The sequence below is a fragment of the Pleurodeles waltl genome, chromosome 1_2 (assembly GCF_031143425.1).
Source record: "Pleurodeles waltl isolate 20211129_DDA chromosome 1_2, aPleWal1.hap1.20221129, whole genome shotgun sequence".
NCBI classification, from domain to species: Eukaryota; Metazoa; Chordata; class Amphibia; order Caudata; family Salamandridae; genus Pleurodeles; species Pleurodeles waltl.
In genome coordinates this window covers 335,732,105-335,755,003 of record NC_090437.1, presented here as the reverse complement: position 1 = coordinate 335,755,003, position 22,899 = coordinate 335,732,105, and the positions used below count along the sequence as shown (strand labels likewise).

Below are 22,899 nucleotides of genomic sequence, written 5' to 3'. Positions count from 1 at the left end.
GTTGTCGCATGGTTCGTATCGTCTCCACTTGTGTGAAGTGCCATCCTAGAGTGTCTAGAAAGAATTGCTTTATTTAGCTATTTAGTGGTATTATGACAATTTGCACAAATATGAAACTAGGCCTGGAAATTGTGAAATCTGATTATTTGGTACCAATTTTGAAAAATAATTTCCTTCACAATACGCAATGAGGTGTTATTTTTTTTTTAATGTTTAACCCACCATCTGTTGATATGTTATCAACTAAAAGAACTTTGTATGTCATTTTTAAAGGTTTAACTAGGGGTTTTGGGACTAGTTTAAAATTGCTTGGGGAAAGCACGTAGCACTTAGCACTTTTTGGAAACACATTAGTGGTGGTTCCAAGAGCATTTGTGTCTCTGCAATATTTTTTAGCTAGATCATCATATGGTCCACTCTTTTAATGATTTTTCATCAAATAATTTGAGGCAGGATTGAGTATAAATGACTGGATGCAGTTTAACTATGTTGCCAGTTGATGTATCTGTATATTCTATTAATGATTCTCTTTTATCAAATAACAATTTGAGGAGGGTTTTATTGGTGGCTGTTTAATAGTAGTTTTTTTAATTGATCACCTAACCTGTAAATTTAAGCAGAAGTATTTTGTTTGTGATTTAAGTGTCTGTGGATTCACTGAGTATGTAAATAAATAGAGTGGTGCTAATTTGTTTAGATCTCTATGCTGATGCTTCTTTGGAGGTGCCCCCCAGTCCAACAGCCAAGAATTCTCCAGAATCTCCAGCTTGTGGGAGCAGTATTGTGAAAGTTCCATCTGGCATCTTTGATAACACAGGCAGAAAGAGCAGTGGAGGTATGTTGTGTGTGAGCAATACTACATAAGGACGTAGCAGAATAACCACTGACGCAATTTCTACTGACGAGTAAATCATGAGGACATGCAGAGTGCTTTCAGTACCAGCGATCACCAGAAAATAGTTGTACTGCATGATTTGGTTTATACTAATACATCAGCAACAGTGTATAATGTAATTGTATTTAGGCAATTAAACAAAACATTATTTAAGGGCAATCACCAATTCTCACCACACCAAACGTATTGATAAATGTATTGTTTGATGCAAGTGCGACTGTAAATTCACATGCTCTGCAAACTCCTACCATCAAGTGTTTGGCCAGGAAATTTGGAGTCACAAAATTTGTTGTGAATCCTCTCTTAGTCTACAATGCACTCAGGGAAAGATTACACCCTAGATTGTTTTCTTATGCGATTGGGTTCTGACATTTGAGTGCCAGCTTATGGACAGATGGATTCTTCATAGGATTCTTCAGGGCCAGGCTTCAAGTTTTCAAACCCAGCAAGTTTGAAAACAGCTGCTGACGATCCTGTGCCAGGTCAGATGACACAATGCACCACAATTGGGCACCCCTACTATTGGGGGGTGCCCAATTGTGGTGCAGTTTGGGGGGGTGGGTGTTAGGAATGGACACCATCTGTCTTTCTCTTTAGGTACAACAAAGTACCTCAAATGAGACCAACACGGGTGTTGCAGCATGTGTCTGTCGCCGAAACATGACGAGGCTGCCTGTGACACCTGCTGCACATTCTGCTGCAGGAAAACCTAACTACACCGAAAGCAGAGGTGTTGGGTGCATCAGAGACCTATTCTGGCCAAAATATCTGTTCGGTACTGAGAAAGGAGAAGTGGGTCCATCCCTCGGGCCTCCCACCTGCCTGTGGGCTTGAGACCCAAGAGGTAGTGGTCTCTGGGGTCTCTGAATTTGAGAAGGAAACAGCTGAGGGCCAATCTCTGAAGCGCTTGTAATGAAAACTAGATCTACCCCTAAGGGCCCAGTCCTGCTGCAGACCCAGCGAGGTCAGTCCTCTTAACCTTACAAGCATTCCAAGACCAAGGCAGACCACTTCTCCCAAGGGAGTTAAGCTATCGTGGTTAGAGACCAGCCTGATAAGACATCAACCTTCGGGTACAGAACCACAGTCTTTCTCCGAATCGAAGTGTTGCGATTCCTGGTTTCTAGGACACAAGTCTGCAGGATTTGGGTTCCTAACCCACAGGCGCAAGGACTTAGTTGAGTGTACCATCACAGGTTAGGGAAGTCCATTTTAACTGCAGTCCCACTCAACCCACTGAACATTTCTGCATGCGTGGGGTTTGTGTTTTCTGGGTTACTAACAGTTACATAAAGGGTTCAGGGTCACAGTGGTAAGTCCAATACAAATTAGTTCTTAGAATAGCACACTTAAGCATATCACTAAGAAATACACTATTTAAAGTGTTAATTTCAACATTTTTTTTCTGTTGCTTAGTACACGAATAATAACCACACTGAATATTATTAAAACAGCATTTGTGTATGATGCTAACAGCAAGAATAAATTAAGCAGCTCTAACATGTTAGAGAATGTTCTTAACAGCCTACCACCATAATGCTATTTCTGTGCACTACACTATGGAAGCATGGAATAGCTAACTTGCGTCTAGAGTTGCTAGGAGTCCTGTGCACTGTATACCTGTTGATAATAGATCAGCTGTGTTTCCTATACTTCAGCCGGGAGAACGTCAGCCGACAATCTGGCAGGCCCCTTCATTATATACTGGTGTGAAGACAGGTCCAGCATAGTAGTTAGTTCCAGGGTTTTATTAGGATATTGACCACTGACATTTAACCTGCATGGCAAACTCTAGTAGGGATTTTCCAAAATCCAAGTGGCAGCTGGTCTAAACCGGAAACCATAAAGGTGATGGATGGAATGCTTGAATTAATCTTATAGAGACTTCCAGTTGCAGATTCCTTACCTTAGAATTTCCCCCAGGCATCAGTCTGGATTGTGAGATTTTTCTCTAGCAGTACTCCTGCGTACTGTTAGGTAGCGTCGGTTGGCTTTACATCTGTCGTCTGCATTTTGCATGCCAGAATGACATCACAGGACCTACATAAGTGCCCCACTGGCATGCTGACATCAGTTATTTTCTTTCCACGCCAGCCAAGCGTAGATCCGAAGAAGAACTACCCCTCAGTCACTTTTTGACTGGTCTTTTTTCACTGTTTTGTCGAAGATTTTTGAGCGCCTACACTTTTGGTGCGTTGAGGATGTCACGCAACATCGGGTTCAAGCTCTGCGGATCCTGTCATTGGGCAATATCCATGAAGAATCTGCACCTCATGTGCTTGTGGTGTTTGGAGCACGACCCGAAGTTGTGCTCCGAGTGCCAGAAAATAAATCCAAAAGCTTTGAGGGAGCGGTCCCTAAAGCTCATTGTGGTCTGGCACTTGGGTCTGCATCACTCCCTATCTCGGTCAAGAGGAAGGTGCAGAGAACTGTTGCGACACCCCCATTCCTCATTGTCCCCCTCCAAGTCCTCGGGATGGTCAGGTAAGTCAAGGCATAAAAAGAAGTCAGAAGAATATGTGTTCTTCGACTTCACCCAGTTTGCCAGCCGATGCAGTGAGGGAAAAGGAGCGTTGTTGTTACAGGCCTCTGTCTTCAGATTGTGTGTCTGGGTCGACTTCGTGATTTTTATGAGGTAATCCACCACATATTGGGGCAGTCCGACTCCGCTGGAGTGCCTTTAGGCCTTGTGGAATCAGCAGGGGACCCCTTGGGTTCCGCACCAGCGGCTTAGGCCTCTACTCCAGGGGACACCCATGAGTCCCTTCCTGGATTGGAACCAGCATAGATTGTACCAACTCGACCTTCCCCGACGTCAGTACTGACGTCGACGCTCCTGATGCCTTCCGTACCCACAGTCTGCATGTATCCCATCCTCATTGCAGACTCTAACGAGCCAGACCTGTGACAACAATTCAGACTTCAACAGGGACCTTGCTCCCTAGGTCAGATCCTGACCCTTATTCTCATGGGTTGGGGAAGGGTGAGGATTGGAAGGGGTTGCTGGACCCTTTCGAATACTAAATGGAAGATCCCATGGACTGGTGGATGGACCTGGGTGAGGAGAGTGGTCTGGACATTTCTCCTGTCACTGGCATGCTTTCTCCTCCTACTGTGACTACAGAGGAGGGACCGTCCTACTCCATGGTCGTCTGGAGAGTGGCCCAGGTCCTGGGCCTCTAGCTGCCTTTGTTGGTAGTCAGAACTAAACTCCTCACAGAGGTGCATCTGCCTGGGGCTTTCTGAGCTCCTTTTCCCCTTTAGTGAAACGCTCACTTATGTCCTGCTTGGGAGCTGGTCCAAACCCAGCACACCGGCTCCTGTGAACAGTACAGTTGACCTCTGCCATAGACCAGCTTCAAATGACCCAGTCCTCCTAATGTAACACCCAACCCCTGACAGCTTGGTTATCCAAGCCTCCACATCTCTGGGTGCATTCCTTTCCTCACTGCTGGATGGGGAATCTCAGGCCGTTACACCCATACTTTGAGACACAGTTGTGCAGGTGCTGCCAAACATCCCAGACGAGGCCCGGGCCATTCTTTTCCAAGCTGTTGCTGATTGGAGAGATGCAGCGAACCTCACAATACAATGTGGGCTGGATACGAGACTCACTAGGCAGATCGGTTGCATCCACGGTAGCCTTAAGGTGCCACACTTGGTTAAGGATATCACACTTTTTCCGGGGATGTCCAATCCACCCTTATGGACATGCCCTTTGATGGCACCCATTGCTTCAGAGACAGAGCAGGCTCTGCGCTTTAAGGAGTCCTGGGCTACGGCCAGGTCCTTGAGCTTGCAGCTGCCTCCTTAGTCTGCTTTTTGCCCTTTTAATGGCTACGGAAAGGGCTGCAAACCACATTTGTTCACCTCCAGCCACCGTGCCGGAAATGCTTCCCATCCTCTGCGTGGTCAGGGTTGTGGGGTCCAACGTACTTGTGGATCAGGGAGCCAGCAGCCTAGCCAGTTCATAACCTCCACTCTGCGGCAGCCTCCAAACCTCCTAGTTTGGTGCTTCCCCACGGGAGACCAGTCAGAGGTAGGACTTGCCATCCCCTGCCCTGCTGGTAGTTCATGACGTCAGACAGGTGAGTTTTGCAATTTGTCCAAAGGGGCTACTCCTTCTCCTTCGAGACTACCCCTCCATCCATACCACCAACCTATGATCGGATGATGGAGGATCACTTGCGTTTTTGGCCAAGGGAGCCTTAGAGAAGGGTCTCTGTGCCAGAAGTAGATCATGGTTGTTACACCCGTTGCTTTCTGGTACCCAAGAAGGACAAGGATCTACACTTTACCCTATCCTAGACTTCGGTCCCTCAATCTCTTCCTCAGGAAGGTGAAGTTCAAAATGCTCACTCTGGCTCAGGTTGTATCTGCACTGGACCCAGCAGATTGTATGGTAGCATTGCACTTGCAGGATGCCTATATCCATATTCCCATGCTGCCTGCCCACACACATTACTTGAGATTCATGGTAGGCCATGAGCATTTTCAGTTCACCGTGCTCCTTTTTGGCCTTAATAGCGGCCCTTGGGTGTTCACCAAGGTGATGGCATTGGTCGTAGTTCATCTGCGGAGATCAGGGATTTGTCTTCCCCTATCTCGATGACTGGCTGTTGAAGGCAGGCTCGCCCCAGGCTGTTGTCTTCCACCTTCAGATTACGGTGAACCTCCTGCATTTTCTGGGGTTCACTATAAACGTGCCGAAGTCACACCTGACTCCGTCTCAGGTGCTCCCTTTAGGAACGTAGCATCCTTCTGACATAATTAACCCCACTTTGTGCCCTGTGTCAGTGTGTTTAGACTAGTAGACTGGGATCCTGCTAATGAGGACCCCAGTGTCTGTGCTCTCTCCTCTAAATTTGGTTGCTATAAAAGTTTCGCACCCCACAATTGGCATACTGGTGCACCCATGTAAGTCCCTGGTGTATGGTGCTTAGGTACCCAGGGCAATGGTACACCAGGGGTCTTCCATGGGCTGTAGCATGTATTATGCCAACAATGGGAGCCCATGCAAACTGTGTCTGCATGCCTGCCATTGTAGCCTGCGTTGATGGTGCGTGCACCTTTTACTTCAGCTATAAAGCTTGTCTTTTATCGCAGTCACTGCACTTGGACACTCTAAGTCACCCCTCTGGTAGGCCCTTCAGACCAAGGGCTGGATGCATGTCCCTAAGTGTGAGGGTACTCCTGCATGAGCAAGATACCCCTACAAACCCCAGACTCCATTCCCTGGGCTTTGTAAGTACGGGGAAGCCAACTTGAGGTATCTAGTGGACACTGGTCAACACGAGCGGTCCAACTATATGATGGCTTCTCCAAACCTAGGCGTGTTTGGTATCAAACATGTGGGAATCATGCAACTACACTGATTCCAGTGCTTATTGCATGATCCCACGTACTCTGGGTGTTCCTTGGAGGATCCCCCAGTTCTGCCTGTACAGCCTTACAGGGTCTGGCTGGCAGCCCATGCTGCTGCCAACCCCAGACACAGTTCTGCCATTCTGCTTATAAGCCTATTTCAAGTAGGGGAAGACAGAATAAAGAATTTCCTGCAAGAGAGAGGTATGACCATCCCTCCCTTTCACATAGGTGTTTCTGGCCTGGGGTAAGGTGACCTCTGAGCGCCACCAGACTGCTTTGAGGGGCACATTTGGTGCCCTCCTTTAATAATCTGACTTGCACCACTTCAGTAACCTCTGGTTCCCGCTCTGACACAAAACCACATAAAGGACAGGGGAGTGACCACCCACCTGTCCAGCCCCTACCCTAGGGAGGTGCACAGAGCTGTGCCTGATGGCCGGTTGATTTTGCCATCTTGGAAACAAGGTAGGTAGAGGCTCCTGGGTGCATTTGACTGGTTAGGCCAGGTAGATGACGTCCCTGACCCCCTCTGATAGGTGGTCAATACAGAGAGTGATCAACCCACTTTTTGGGTTACTTAAGGGATCTTTCAAGGGTGGGTCCTCAGATTCACTGAGCAAGACTCTAACCGGAACTCTCTGTTGTTGTCTTCTGCTCCTGGACTCCGGAACCACTGCTTGTCTGCTTTTGGAACTGAAACAAGTCTGTATCCAGTTGGGAGGGCTCCCAGCGCAACATTGTTTCTCCAGCTCCTGCAAGATTTCTGCAGCATCCGTGGCGGTGCATCCTCCAGGGTCACTAGGACTCTGTTTGCATCCAGGAAGCAAGTAGGAATCTCCCTTGGAGTGAAGGAGTCGATCCCCTGCATTTGCAGGCACCTCAAGACGACAACGACAGGCTGGTGGAACATGCTGTCCCAGGGACAGGGAAAAGCTATGCTCACAGGTAGTAGTTCTGTTGTCTTCTCCACGTCCAACTTGTCTTCTGACCAACTTGGGAGACGGTACCCTTGCAGCCACTGGAACGGAACCCCTGTGCACCTCGATTGTTGCTCTTGCCAAGGCTTTTTGGCTCTTCCTCCAAGAGATCTTCGAGCTCTAACAAGCCCCAGCCTACTTCACTCTGGGACTCCTGTTTTGTTGTGCTGCTGAGGCCTCCCTGTGCCTGCTGCCAGTGGGTCACTCGGTGGGGCTCCTCAGACTCCGGCTGGCTTTCCTCCCTGCTGAAAGCCTGCCCTGATTCTCTTCCAAGGGTTGAGTCACTAGGACTTTTGCTGGTCCTCAGAAACCTTCAATCTTCCTTTCAACAACTATTTGTGTTTGCCAAGGCTTATTGGTGGCCCACTGGCCCCTGAACCTCCTGCAATCCGGCCACAGACGTGGAACAACTCGTGGCCGACTCCAAGGATGTCCAGCATCCCCTGGACTCCGCAGCTGGATTTCTTCCTTCATCGTCCTGCAGGGACTTCACCTCTAAGAGGGTGGGCATTGCCTGCCTTCACCACCATATCTGAGTGGTCTGGACACTGTCCCCTTCTTTTTCAGTTCCTTCACGTCGGAAACCTTTGGATTCCACCGGCCTGATCCATGGGTTGCAAAAGCAGCTAAACAACCAATGCTTCCATTGACTCCAGTGAGGGTTTCCTATGCTACTCCTATGCACCTGGGCTTCCAGGTGTAGGTACTCCAGTATTCTGGATATCCATAGGTGGGGGCACTCTCCAAGCTTCTTTGTGTCAACTGGTTTCATTGGGTCCACTGGAAAGGGTCCTGAATCCATAAAAATCCATCTGCACAGTCTTGTGTTAGCCTATTGGACAACCGGCTCGATAACTCTGTACCCGGGTGCCTGTAGGACTTCTGGTACTTAACTCTGGTAATTTCTTACTCCCCCAGCCCCTGGGGTTCTAACACACTTGCTTTGGTTGGGCACCTCCATCCTTATACCACTTTCTCAGTATAAGGTTTGCCAGCCCCTCCTCCCCCATAGGACTCCATGTATTTCTATGCTTTTCTGGATTTTTACTAGCCGTTTATTTTGTGTGTAGATATCTCCAAGTGGAGATTTATCAACGTTAGTATAGTCTTAGTGTTGTAATAAAGAATACTTAATTTGTGCAAAACTTGGTGTGGTTCTTTCTTGTGTAACAGTTACTGACAGACTACTGTGGTATTTTAAGTACTTTACACTCTTTCTTGATAAGCCTGAGCTGCTCCCAACAGCTACCAGTAGAGAGCTTTGGATATCTAGACACAAAAACACTATCACTGAATTAGTACAAGGTTCCACACCATGGGTGTACACCATAAACTGAGCCAGCCTTCTACACTCCCTTTCATCAGAGCTGTTCTGGACACAGTGCAGTTTCAGGCTTATCCTCCCAAGCAGCGAATTCAGGATATTCAGGCTATAATACCAATGTTTCAGCCTGTCTCCTGGATTTCAGTGAGACTGACACTGAGGCTGTTGGGCCTCATGACCTCCTTCATCCGGCTAGTGTCACATGCTAAATGGCATATGCGGGCTCTGCAGTGGGACCTGAATTTCCAGTGGACGCAGCATCAGGGGAATCTCTCTGACATGGTCCAAATCTCTGAGGGAACTATGCAAGATCTGCAGTGGTGACTTTTGAACCACAAATAGGTCAATGGCAGATCCTTTTCCCTTCCCCAACAAGATCTGACAGTAGAGACAGATGCATCACTCCTGGGATGGGGCGGCAATATGGGAGAGCCAGAGATCAGAGGTGTCTGGTCCACGGCGGAGTCCAGGCTCCAAATCAATCTTCTGGAACTCAAGGCAATCAGACTGGCATTGAAAGCATTCCTTCCTTCTCTCAATGGTAAAGTAGTGCAGGTGTTCTTGGACAACACCACCGCCATGTGGTACTGCAACAAGCAGGGCGGGGTGAGGTTGTGGAACCCTTTGTCGGAAGGCTCTGCACCTCTGGACATGGCTGGAACATCAGGGCATTTCCCTGGTAGTTGAACACCTGACAGGCTCTCTGAATGCCAGAGCGGACAAACTCAGGCGAAAATGCCTGGTCGGTTATGAATGGAGTCTCCATCCGGAGGTGGCGCAAGGTCTTTTTCAGCAGTGGGAAGAGCCTTGGTTAGGTCTGTGTGCCTTGGCAGAGAACGCACAATGTCAGCAGTATTCCACGTTGGAGTTTCCAATGCGGCACTCGCTCAGCGATGCTTATCTTCGAGTGGAGCTCAGGCCTCCTGTCTGCCTTTTCACCCATACCACTTCTGCCCAGAGTTTTTGAGATGATCAAGAACTACTCGGCCCAAGTAATCCTTGCGACTCAGACTGGCATGAAGACTGTGGTATCCCGAGCTATTGAGCATAGCTATCAATCCTCTGTTCAGACTGCCCCTTTTGGAGGATCTTCTGTCGCAAAAGCAGGGGCAGGTTCTCCACCCGAACCTGTCCAGTCTCCCCCCTTCTTGCATGGAGATTGAGCGGCGGCAGTTGACAGCTTCTGACCTTCTCCCCGAAATCTGTAATGTTATCTTGGTAGCCAGACATCCCTCCACCAAAACGGTATATGACTGTCGATGGAACAAATTTGAGGCATGTTGCACAGACAAGTCTGTTGACCCTCTCTCTTCCCCTCTTTCCAAAGTCTTTTTGTTTACACTTTCTTTGGCCCAGCAGGGCTCTGCTTTGAGCACCCTCAAGGGTTATTTGTCTATCTCTGGTTTTCTGAGATTTCCTCATTTGTTTAAATCTCCTATTGTCAGTAGATTCCTTAAGGGTTTTGCTCATATGTTTCCTCCATCACCATTCATAATACCCCAATGGGATTTAAATCTGGTTCTTACATTCTTAATGTGTTGTCCTTTTGAGCCGCTCCATAATTGTCCTATCCGGCTTCTGACGTTAAAAACAGCCTTCCTTGTGGCCATTACATCTTCCAGCAGGATGAATGAGCTGCTCGCATTGTCACCTAAGCCACCCTACCTTTCCACCTGTAATTACAAAGTGGTGCTTAGCACCAGGGCTTCCTTTTTGCTATGTGATCACACCCTTTCATGTAGGCCATCACCTTGCCTACTTTTAATGCACCAAAGATGCGTTGGCCTTCTTTCTTGATTCTACCAAAGAGTTCCGGGTAGATGATCAACTCTTTGAGTCTGAGTGCGAAGAAAGGTCTGGCAGTGCAGAAGAAAACCATCTTTAGATGGATTGCTCTCTGCATTAAAATGTGTGACGCACTGGCTAAAAAGCAACCCCAGGAGAGTTTGTTTGCTCACTCATTCTGCCAAATCGACAGCTGCAACCACTCCGTTAGCATGCAGAGTTCCAGTCCAAGACATCTGTCGGGCAGCAATGGGTGTCTCTGAATATGTTCATCAAACACTACTGCCTTAGACAGTCCTGTCCAGTGGGACGGGTACTTTGCCCATTTGGTCCTGCAGGACATCCTAGTATGATCTTGGCTCACAGACACTCCTGGAATGGTATTGCTTGGGTATCTATTCTAAGGTAAGACATCTGCAACAAGATGTCGCTATCAGATAAACAAGTTACTAACCTTCCGGAGCACCTTATATGGATAGAGACATTCTAGTTGTTGATTCATTACCTACTGACCCACCCATCCTTCCTGCTCTGCAAACTGATGTCTAGGAATAGAGACTTCCCTTTCATGGCCCTAGTTCTGACACACCAGTGGTCAGTGTTAGTCATGGCTCTGCACTTCTGGCGTGAAAAGTTGTGAAAAGATACTGACATCAGTGTGCTGGGGTGCCGCCTATATATGTCACGCAACGTCATTCTGATGCGCATGACACAGATGACGAACGTGAGTCATCTGACATCACTTAACGGCATGCAGTGGTACTGCCATAAGTGGGAAAGGTATGCCACCGGATTCAAGCTAGCTTGGCTGATGAGGGTTGATACACCAAAACTGGTCCCAGTATGCTTGCTTCTAGTCCAAGGAGGACCTGCCCTGGTATTTTGAGCTGGACAGTTTCCATGGGGGTCAGGGTCAAGACTGATTAATAAATGGCTGGGTCTGTGACTCTGGGTGCAGGGGGGGAATGTTTAATTTGTTCAGCATTCTGTCCATCATCTGTTCTTTTTGAATAAGGATCAAAGTCAGAAAAGCTGATTTACCTTTTTATAAATGGAGTCCAACTTGGTAGTTTACGACAGAACGATTAACGTGATGCTCAATGCGGCCCTTCTCCAAGCAGCACTACCGAATCTGCTTCAGATATTTCTACATGTTGTCAGAGCGGCTTGATTAAGGATAATGGTTTTATGGAAGAAAACTGCAATGAAAATCAGAAAGAAAAACACAAGTAAGGTAAACACTTGTTATTCAGCCACTCCCTTCATGCATTTTCTCACTAAGAAGTGGAACTCAATCTTTGACAATAAGTTTCCTTGAGTTTGTCTCTAATCACTTCAGTTAGAAAGAATAGGCAGAGCTGTGTAAGAGAATTAACAAGACGATGGTTAATTAGTTATCATCAATATTTTAACTCCCTCAAATCTTCAGCTTGATTTTTTTTAAATACGTAATTGCATATAAGATAGGTCCTGACTGGATTCTTTGTTACTCTTCTTAAAATGAATTCTAGATTAAGCCGCTTGGACCAAGAACCTCTTAAATTTCAGTAGTATTTTGTCTACAATCCACTAGACATATTTTTATTTCACAACTGTTTAACTTCGCACTGTGATGCTAAAGTCAAAACATAACTCCAATCCTAACAAAGGACTACAGTTCAAATATGAACCTTAAACACAAATTATTTGGGATTCCACAGTTGGACTTAAAACAGCCTAGTTTGAGTTTCTGAAAATGTCAGCAATAAAACAGCATCTTTTTCACCCTCAGAAAAAATTACCTCTTCTCCAAGGTTTTGTGCTGCAGAGCTACAACCTTCCTTTGGGAAGGGCATGTAATACTGAGCAGGTTGAACTTGAGTGTGATTCTATTTATAGCTGAACTACTCTCAAAATGGCTGCCACTCAGATCCTTTGGGGGCAAGAAGTCTAGAAGTGCTTTCTATAATGTCACCAATATCGGAAACTATGAATTAAATCCAGATCTGTGAGTGGGGGTGAGTGTTTGCATTGTTCAGCACTCCGTCCATCATCCTTTTGTGTTGCTAAAGTTGCCCTGAGTGGGAAGGGTATGCCCAGACGTGGGTCCCGTGCTCACTGTGCCACTGAATTCAGGCTAGCCTGGCTGATGAAGGGTGATACCCTAAAACCGGTCTCATAATGCTTGTTTCCGGTCCAGGGAGGACCTTACCTGGCAGTTTGAGCTGGACTGTTCCCATGTGGAGCAGGGTCAAAACTGATTTGCATAGTGCTGGGTCCAAATTGGGGTGGCATTGTGAGCAAAGAATGATGGATCAAACCCAGATCTGTGACTTGGGGGAGTGTTTGAAAATATTCAGCACTCTGTCCATCATCCTTTTGTGTTACCAATAGCAGAGCTATCAGGAACCAAAATGTGTTCTGCCACATCTGTGTTGAGGACAAATGTGAAGTTTAGAGTGGTATATACTCATTTGGTAATTCACCAACAGAGTCTGATTTCCTGACAGATAATGCTTGACCCAGAGATCCTTACTCAACACTCTGTCATCCTACCCTTAAGTTATCAAGCCACGCTGCCTAGTGATGCCCCCTCACCACCAACAGATCAAACACCTAGCTTCAGAGTCTAAGTCAAAGCCAAAAGGGCCCCATAGACCAGCATTGAGCCTGGCAGTGACTTCTCCTAAGCTCACATGAACCCTTCCGTATCCATAAAAAGAAGAAATTGGCCTTTGATGAGGAGTTGCCCTTTGAGCCACTTATGCCACTGAGACCCAGAAAGGTTAGTGTCAGTACCGCAAGTCAAACGCTGCCTCTTCCTGGCCCTTTACCACTGTCACATCCACCACATCACTTGCCACAATCCCCTCAAGAATCTCCCCACATGGATTCCTATCTTGTTAGTCCTTACCACCTCCAGGACCTGTACTTTGGGCCTTTAGCACCCATGATCAGGACCCGTACCCGACTAAACCTTTCCAACTTGATGACACTGCCACTTATAATGGGGTAATCTAGAGGGCTGCTCACCATTACAAAATGAAGATGCACATTGCCGGGTCTATGATGATTTACCGGAAGAGACTCTCCTAAAGATGGAGGTTAGTACAGTAAGTCCACAAGCTCAAGAGCATGTTGAAATCAGCTACCAATAAACTTAAGGACCCAGTGAAAGCCAAAGTTGTCACTCAGAGTAGAGGAAAACGTTCAAATTTGCTTGCACAACCCAGTGTACACCCAAGGTAAAGTTTCACCAGATTCACTTGCTGTAAACAGTGCACATAAATGTGCTTTAGCTCCCAATGATGTCCCCACCTACAAAAAAGTAAGCAGATTGATGCCATTCTGTGTCAGAGGGGACTGTCACACTTTAGAGCATTGCAAATTCCATTTGCCTGCTTACCCACTCTGACACCACTGGAAGAAAATGGAAGATCTCTTTAGACACCTCCCTGAGGCACACTGAAAATGAGGAGAGGAGCTGGTGGCAGAGGGAAAAATAATACCTAAATTAAATGTGAGATACATCTTGGATGCAGCAGACACCACTTCTAGAGGCATTATTACAAATATCCTTGTACAGCTCCACGTTTGTCTCCAGACGTCCAGGTTCCTATCTGGGGTGCAACAGCACTTTCTTGATGTGCTATTTGAACAGGAGCATATCTTTAACTCTGAGATCGATGAGATGTTGCAGAAGATCGAAAGAGGAAAGGACATAGCAAGTTAATGTGCCCCCTTCATCCTCACCCCAAAGCTACAGCATCCACCCAAAGGAAGGTCTACCAACACAAGCAACAGTCCTTTTGGAATGTGCAGCCCTCCAAACCCTTCTCACAAGGTGGCTGTAGAAGAAAACCACCAATGTAAGAAGTGAGGAGGCTCCAACATTGAGGGGCTTCCACTACAAAGTAGTGACTCCTTCTATCCCCACAATATACTGTTCCTCTAAGGGGAAGAATTAGATTTTTTGTCTCCACATCACCCTCGCCTGCCACCTCAACCCCCCTCCAGGAGTAGAGAATTACCTTAGACAGATGCATGCTCTTGTAAATATGGCAAGAGCAATACCTAGAGTTCCATACCACACAACCAAGCAATCCACCTTAATGCCATGGCCTCAGCCCAGACCATCTTCAGCTGCTCAAGGAGGAGGTGTTGATGCTTCTAGCCAAAGAAACAATCAAACTAGTTCTCCCACTTGGCAAAGGATTGTGCTCCCGCTACTGCTTATTGTCCAAGTTGTCGAGGTTAATATAGATAATCTTAGACATTTAACTGCTTAAGCAATACTTCCTCATCCCTGTTCATCTTGCCCACCACATTATCTCTTTGTGATATGTTGACAATGCTACCAGTTCATAGTTTTACCCTGCAGGGTCACTACAGCGCCAAAGGTGTCTACATAGGGTCCCGGGGTGGTGGCCTCTCATATGCGCAGAAACTCCATTCAAGTCTTCCCATATCTTGATGAATGGCTAGAGCATCAGCAGACTGTGTGTCACATAATCAAACAATAGTGTCGTTTTCCACAAGTTACGATTCACCATCATCACTAAAATGTTCCACCTTCAGCCCCAACAGACCCAGTCCTTCCTTGGGTCCATCCTAATTGCTATCACCAGGGAAGCGTATCCCAACCAAGAGGAGGGTGATGGCATTCCCAAAGCTATGGCCTCTTTTTCAAACAGGTTATCTTCTTACTGTGAGGACAGAAATATGGTGGTTAAGGATGATGGGTTCATGCATTGCCTTAGTGCTGTATGCCTTTACAAATTTCCTCAAACTCATCGAGGGCAGACCTCAGATAGGACAACATGACAGCTACATAAGGCATTCAGAAATAGCGGTGCCCCCACCACACCCACCCGAATTTGGGCTTGCCCAGAAGATTTGAATTTAGGCGATTCACAGCAAATTTTATTTGTTAGCAGAGCTGTATTTACTGGGGAGGACAATGATTTTGCAGGCATTCTTAGCTTGATTCATCAACAAGTCCATGAATAGGAACTGAGCTCACAAGTCATCAACAGGTATTTCTGTCATTGGGACACCCCGACCATCGACCTGTTGGCCTCCCTGAAAATGCAGAATACCAAAGCTTTGCCTCCAGGTACTGACACCCACAGTATTTGGGCAATACACCGTGGATAAACTAATCAGGGATATTTGGTTAAACATTTCCTTCTCCTCAATCCATACAGGGTGAGGAAAATAAGGCAGGTGTCTGAGACCCTCATCTTAGTGACACCGACCTGGACCAGGCATCCCTTGTAGTGCACACTCTGGAGATGTCAGTCTTCCCACTCAAGAAATTGAAGATGAAGCTGGACTTTTTTACTCTACATCAGGGTCAGCTCTGACACCTAGAACCCCAACAGCTGAACCTAGCAATTTGGCACCTGAAGTCCTAAAATTTAGGAAGCGTAAGCTTCCAGAGGAGTTTATGCTTATTCTGCATGATGCACCAAGCTCACTTTATGGCCAAGTGAAAGTTTTGTCCACTACTCCTTCAGTAAACACATAGACCCCCTCAAAGTCTCTGTGCAAGACATTAGTAAAAGGCAGGATTAGCATACAGTCTTCTTCGTCTGCATCTTGCTGAAGTTGCAGCCTACATGGTGAAAAGGAAACAGATGTCTGTTTTCAAATTCCCTGTCGTTAATGCCTTCTTGGGAGGGCCTCAAGAGGGCTATACTTCCCAAAACTTTTCCAGCCCCCATGTCTAACTTAAATACAGTTCTTACGTGGCTCTTGGGTCTGTCTTTGAACACCTCCACTCTTGTGATTTATATTTTTCGTCATAGAAGGTCACATCCTTGATAGCTAACTATTCTCTCAGTGAGTTGTGGGCTTTAACCACAGAAAATGAACCTTTCATTCAAGTCCTTAAATCCAACTCTAAATTCCTTCCCAAGAAAGTTGAACCTTTTTCAAAGTAATCAAACCATTGAGCTGCCTATCGTCTTCCTGCACCCAAACTGTAGCAGAAAGAGTTTTGCACACACTTACTTTTAAAAGGGCCCTCTCTTATGCATTACATCAATAGGATCAAGTCCTTTCGTAAGATAAACCAACTTCTTGTAGCCTTTGCAAAACCTCACATGGGACACCCAGTTTCTAAGTCAGACATTGTAAGATATATTGTTAAATGCATACAAACCTGCTGTGCCAAGGCTAAATCCATACTATTTGAGCCCTCTCAAGCACATTCTGCATGCAAAGCAGAAGCCATTTTGGTATTCTCAGTTAACACCATTTTGTAGACATTTGTAAAACAACATCTTGGTCAACTATACAGACGTTCACCAAATATTACTTTGTGGACATTCAAGTCAATCGATAGGCTTTAGTCGGGCAAACTGTGCTAATAACCTTGTTCCAAACACCTGCCTAATCTGCTCGCTATCCATTGCTTTGGAGAGAAACAACCTTATATTCTGTGCAAAGTATACATATCTACAGCCACACAAGCTATGAATGAAAAATATTACAATCTGTAGCATATAGTGCTTCATTTTACATTTCACTATGAAAAGTAGACTTGTCTTTGATATTACACTACAAGTTAACTACCTACAGCTGAGCAGAAAAGAATTGCCCTAGTGCTTTGTGGAATAAAGAAGTAGCCATAACAGGACTTGTTTCTTTAACTTTGAAGAAAACAAGTTACTTTGGTCCTAGTAGATGTCAGAACTATGCAGAGCATGTGAAATTACAGCAATACATGCTACAAACAGACAGGTACAGGGTCAGTAACATGTTTCCTCTCCTAGTGATATGTTTATTGGAGATTTATGTGTAGAGTATACGCATCAGTGTTCAAGTACTCTGACATTTTTTGTTCTTTCTAAGTGTGTAAGGGAGGGCAACTATAATTTTTGGAAGACCTTGAAAATTCGGCCAAAAACCTTGCAAAATGTGATGCTTATTTTTAATTTCATTTTTTATTTGGTAATTTCATGAAATTCCAAGGAAACTTATGTGTGCCTTTCGGCAGATGTGTGCTTTTCTAAGTTCAGAGACTTCAAAGCATAAAGACATACAAAGTAAAAATCAAAGAAAATAAACACATAAGTCGGTGGGTACTTTAGGTGAGATCCAAAGTGTTGCCAGGGTCTTGTAAATTTTACGTTCAATTTAAAAGAGGTGCAGATTTATCGCTGTGGTTTTCCTTTCCTCCATCAGATGCATCTACTATATTCTTGTGGTGTTCCAGAACTTGTCACCTTATTCATTGTCAAGGACATCAGTTTGAACATGTATAATAGATCACCTGAGCATTATCAGTGTCTGAGCTACAGTGTATGTAAAATATCCATAGTTAGGAGATGAAAGCCACATTGTGACACCGTTTTAAAAATAGTATGCCAATATTTAGTAATAACAGTGCAGATAGCAAATACATGCATCCTGCACAGGAAGCTACTTTTTTACATTGTGATATAGAAATCAAAGTGTTTTATAATGGTGAGCCTTAGAATGAAAAATTAAATCGCTGAAGATCATTAAATTGACAGAACAGGAGTCAAGCTCCTAACTGACATCAACAATAATCTGCTACTTTAGCACAATAGAATCTTGGTCATAAGTGCTAAAATAATTCTCCTCCGCATGTGTGGATCTGGAACACCTTGTTTAGTTTTCTTTCAAGGAAACCACATCAAAGAATGCCTTTTGTCCATGTTGGAATGGCAGACTAACAGAGACCTTATTTTTCATGAAAGTTCCAATAACATTTCTTTTAATATTAATTGAACAGCTTTGCAGCATTTATATGAAGAAAACAAAGCTCTACATTCAGCAGGGAACAAGTGTAGCTTGTAAGGTTTGCATTGGGCGCATATAGGGGGAAAAAAAGTATTGTGTCCTTTAAAAACCTGGGAGGCTGCCCTTTCCATAGTGCTCTATACAGGCAGTTGCCTTTCTGACCCAGATGGCTCACGAGAGAAGAATTTTAGGACACCTCTGAGGAATTTTGTCCTTAAAAAAAAAAAAAAGTCAATTTTTTTGTCAGGAAAATAACTTCTGATACAGACTTCTAGACACAGATTCTTCCCCTTTTGAACATTCCCCAAGACAGACTGGATCTGGGTAATTTTCCACAGTACCTCTTCATGCTGGTAGGTGGAGCGATGCAACTTCGTACTGACGCTCTTTCACTCCAGAAATGATATACTGTATAAAGGCTTTAATGTTGTGTTCCGACGTCGGTTATTTTTTTTTTTTTCCAGCTCCACTAGACGCAGATCTGGAGTTACCTCTCGTATCTTTGAGTCCCTTACCTCAATCAAAATTTATTTTTTCTGCCTGCATGGGACATATCAACTCCCAAAATGACAGGTTTTAAGTGCTGAAAGGATTATTGTAAACAAATGTCAGTGACAAATCTTTACCAAATTTGCCTGCGGTTTCTTGGGTCGAGCCACGATTCTAAGGCCTGCAGTGACTGTGTTGATGAATCCGCAAAGCATACAAAACCGCAAGCCTAAACTTTACATCACCAAGCACCGGAAGACTCCACCAAAGTTGGGTCCCGGTCCCAATTGCAATCTAGAAGTCGTCAGTCATTACAAGGTCATTCTTCATCTTTTTAAGCCTGTGTATGGGAACCCCTGGGAGTCCGCAAAGCATACTCGCAGGGTCCACGACTACTTAGAAAATAAAATATTAACAAATAAACTATATAGCAATATAGAAGCAAAATGTAAAATCGAAAATGTAAAAACATTCTGTAAATGTGCAGGAATTTGAAATTGGAGGCTACAAATTAAGTTGGTATCCTCAGATTGATCGGATGAAGCAGCGCAGGTACATCAGACAGAATATAGTATGGACGATAAATGGCCTCAGTTGAATTTAGAAAAGGTCCAACTTTCCCATTAAAGTTAACATTTTGATTGCTTTTTAATCTGTCTGTATTAAATGAAGTACTTAATCATTTGTGTATTTGTTTGATGAATGCTTGTTTCTGTAATTGTGTGTATTGGTTTGTGGTTCACTTCATCGAAATTGCTTACGCTGTGCTCCCGAGATTCCCATAATGACTCAGTGGATGTCCAAGAGTTCCAGTAAAGAACTAGTCTAGATCCTAATCCTCTGGTAAGTAGACTTGAAAACGCAAGATAGCTAAGCAAGACTAAGCCCCTTCCCGCCACTAAAATTCCCCTGAGAAGAAGGAGGGCGAGCACCATACATCTCTCTCGCTCCCACAGTTATTGGACTTGGGAGCCAATCCTGCACTTGTTCCAGCACACCCTGAGTTTCTGGGTCTGCCTTACCTACAAAAAAGATCAAAGAGTTCCACAAGATTATGCTCTGACTCTTGCCTACTCCGTCTAGCATGTCTGTGACCCCCACAGAGCAGAGAGGTTTTCCACCTGGATTAGGATTACAGTTAGCAGGTTCGCCCTCACCAGCTGGTTCGCCCCTTTGAACAAGCCCAAAATGGGCTTCAGTCTCAGCTCTGCCTCAGGTCGCCTCAGTCCATTCAATTCCCTGTCAACTTGACACCGATTCTGGCGCCAGAAGACAAGGCCCCCCTGGTTGTGTTCTCTAACATCTAATCAGTGCCGTTTGAATCTCGACAGAAGCTGTGCCCGTCTGCCATAGAGGCTTCAACTCCTCCACTTGATCTGCCTCCACATCTAAGGATGCACACCCTCAGTTCTCTGTTCTGCATCAATTTGGATAATGACTACAATGCAGGTGATGAGATTGGCTCCCTTATCACAAGGATAATTGGTATGATGACCTGCAGGTGGATAGTGGCCTTGATAACTTCCCTGAGTGGGGGTTCCTCTCACTCCCTGGTCCTGCCTCTGAGGATAGTGCTTCCTATACCATGGTAGTGCTTAGGGCAGCCAAAGTCCTTGACCACCACCTCCCCACCTTGGTGGTCAAGACCAATGTTCCTATGGAGTTTCTTCCGCTGTGCCACACATCTACCTAGCCACTTTTACCTTTTAACAATCCATTACGGATACCTTGTTTGGGGGCATCTCCAAACCTTTCTCTAGTTCCCCAGTCAGCTGTGAAATTGCACTGCTACCGCCCTGCCCAGGGCAATCCTGCATTTCTGTCTCAGCACCACTCACCTAAAAATTGGTGGTGCAGGCATCTGTGGGCAAAACTAATGCTAGCACAAGTTAGGTGGAGATATTCATGAAGAGTCTTCTTGTACACCAGCTTGGCACTTCAGTCAGTGAATGCCAGCTGTCTTCTAGGAGACAGTTCCACCTCCAGTGGTATTCAGTGGCTCTAGTCCTTCCAAGTGTCCTGGAAAATCTCCGACCTGTCGTCAACCAGGCCATACAGGACAGTCAAGTTGAGGTCAACTTCACAATTAGACTTGGCTTGAAAACCACTGATTCCATTGAGTTGGCCCCTGGTACCAGTGTTGCCGTTGGCCACCACGCTTGGTTGCTGTCTCTCAGTTTTTCCGGCAATGTCCAGTTGTCCCTCATAGACATGCTGTTGGACTAGATTTACTAGTTTGGGGTCAAGACCAATGCCATGCTCGAGTCGTTCAAGGGGAGCAGAGTCACGGCAGGCTCCCTGGGCTTATCTTCCCTACCTCATCTGATGGAGACATCTAGTTGCCGATTCCTTACCTTAGAATTTCCCAAGGCATCAGTCTGGATCCGGAGAGTTTTCTCAAGCAGTATCCCTGCATGCTGTTAGGTGGCGTAGATAGTCTCTGCATCCATCATTGATGTAGTCCGCACCAGGTATGACGTCACTGATCCTGTATAAGCTCCACCCTGGCACGCTGATGTTTTCTTTCCGCACCAGCCAGTAATGAAGAAAGAGCTACCCCTCGGTCGTTTTTTGACTAGTCTTTTTTCAACTTATGTCAAAACTTTTTTGATTATTTCTACTCCTGGTGCATCGAGGGATGTCTTCTTGCAGGACTAGTTTCAAGCTTGCGGGTCCTGTCGTCAGGAGTGTCTGTGACAGATCCGCACCTTGTGTGTCTTTGGTGTTTGAAGCACGACAACGACCCAGAGTCGTACTCTGAGTGCTGGGCCATGGATCTGAAAGCTTTGAGGGAGTGGTCCCTAAAGCTCATAGCAGCCCAGCGCTCGCCTCCACGTAAATCCCAATCTCAGTCGAGAGGAAGGTTTCGGGATTGGTTGCGGAGCCCCCTCTCTCTTTGTTGTCCAACTCTAAGTCCTCGCGATGATTGGGTAAGTCGAAGTATAACAAGTCATTGATGAAAGCAAAGCATTCTTCAACTTCACCTCGTGTGTCGGCTAACGAGACGAGGGAGCGTCACAGATCTAGGCCTCCCTCTGTGGAGCCTGCATCTGGGCCGACTCTGCACCTTCCAGCGTTTCCGGGAGCCAGAGTGACCTCTTCCCAACTCAAGGAGTTTTATGAGGCCATGTGCCTAATATTTGGGCAGTCCCACATTACCCAAAACCCTTTACGACTACAAATAATTACCACTTACACAACCAGAGCCACATACCACTCACACCTATACACCACTCACGCACCCCACATCACACACCCCAACACATTACCCTACACACTCTCCCCTAAACACCTTACACAACAACCATGGCACCACAAAGACACCCTTGATTCTCAGAGGAGGAGCTAAGAGTCATGGTGGAGGAAATCATCAGGGTTGAGCCTCAGCTATTTGGAGCACAGGTGCAGCAGATATCTATAGCTAGGAAGATGGAGCTATGGCGGAGAATCGTGGACAGGGTCAACGTCGTGGGACAGTACCCAAGAACCAGGGATGATATAAGGAAGAGGTGGAATGACCTACGGGGGAAGGTACGTTCTCCAATATTGTGGTATCTTTCCTGGATTCACATGCTTGAATCATTCCCCGTCGTCGAAGTGGGAGTCCCACGGTACATAGAAAGCAATAAAGAAAAAACTTCTCTTTTTTTTTTTTTTTTTTTAATCAATGGGAAAAAACACATTCAGTTTTGTAACAATCAGCTTCATTAGAAAAAGCCCAAACTTCAGCCAATCAGGCGAGACCACCCCTTTAGAATCCTCAGCACAGAGGCTCAGTCTCTCAGATTTTCTACCGCATGTCGTGTGTAAGGGAGTCTCCCTGAGCTCTGCTCAGTTTACTTTCTCTTCAAGAGATATTCTTCAACTTTCACTTTTTGTTCTTACTGTAGTACTTCTTCCATCATGTCTACAGCAAGAAAAGGTTTGTTTAGACCTTGTGGGACCTGTGGAAAGTTAAGGCTTCATTGTGAGGACCCTCACAAGGAATGCATATACTGTCTCTATCCAGAGCATAAGGTCAAAGACTGTAAAATCTGCAGGACCTTTCCCAACAAGACTCTGAGAGACAGAGAAGCCAGGCTCTTACTTAGAGCTTCTCTGGCTTTTCTTTTTTGAAGCCAATCTGAGGAGGAGGACAGTGACACATCAGTGACCTCAAAGAAGAGGAAGAGGTGTGTGGAGAGCTTCTCCCCCAAGAGCAGTAAGTCAGTCAAAAAGCTGCATGCATTTAAGGACAAATCTGAGGAACAAGCTTCAACATCCACTGGTAAGGTTCGTTCAGAGCCATCGACACCTGCTCTCTCCTCTAA

General features: G+C 45.7%; 1 protein-coding gene across 2 annotated transcripts in view; it reads left to right on the top strand.

Annotated features, from left to right (window-relative positions):
- Positions 1–22,899, top strand: part of DENND4C (DENN domain containing 4C) — a 1,359,979-nt gene that overhangs the window by 977,204 nt on the left and 359,876 nt on the right. For both annotated transcript variants that reach the window (XM_069239287.1, XM_069239298.1), the window contains exon 23: positions 698–835. In XM_069239287.1, coding sequence (XP_069095388.1) covers positions 698–835 — 138 coding nt within the window. The remainder of the gene's footprint in view (positions 1–697; positions 836–22,899) is intronic.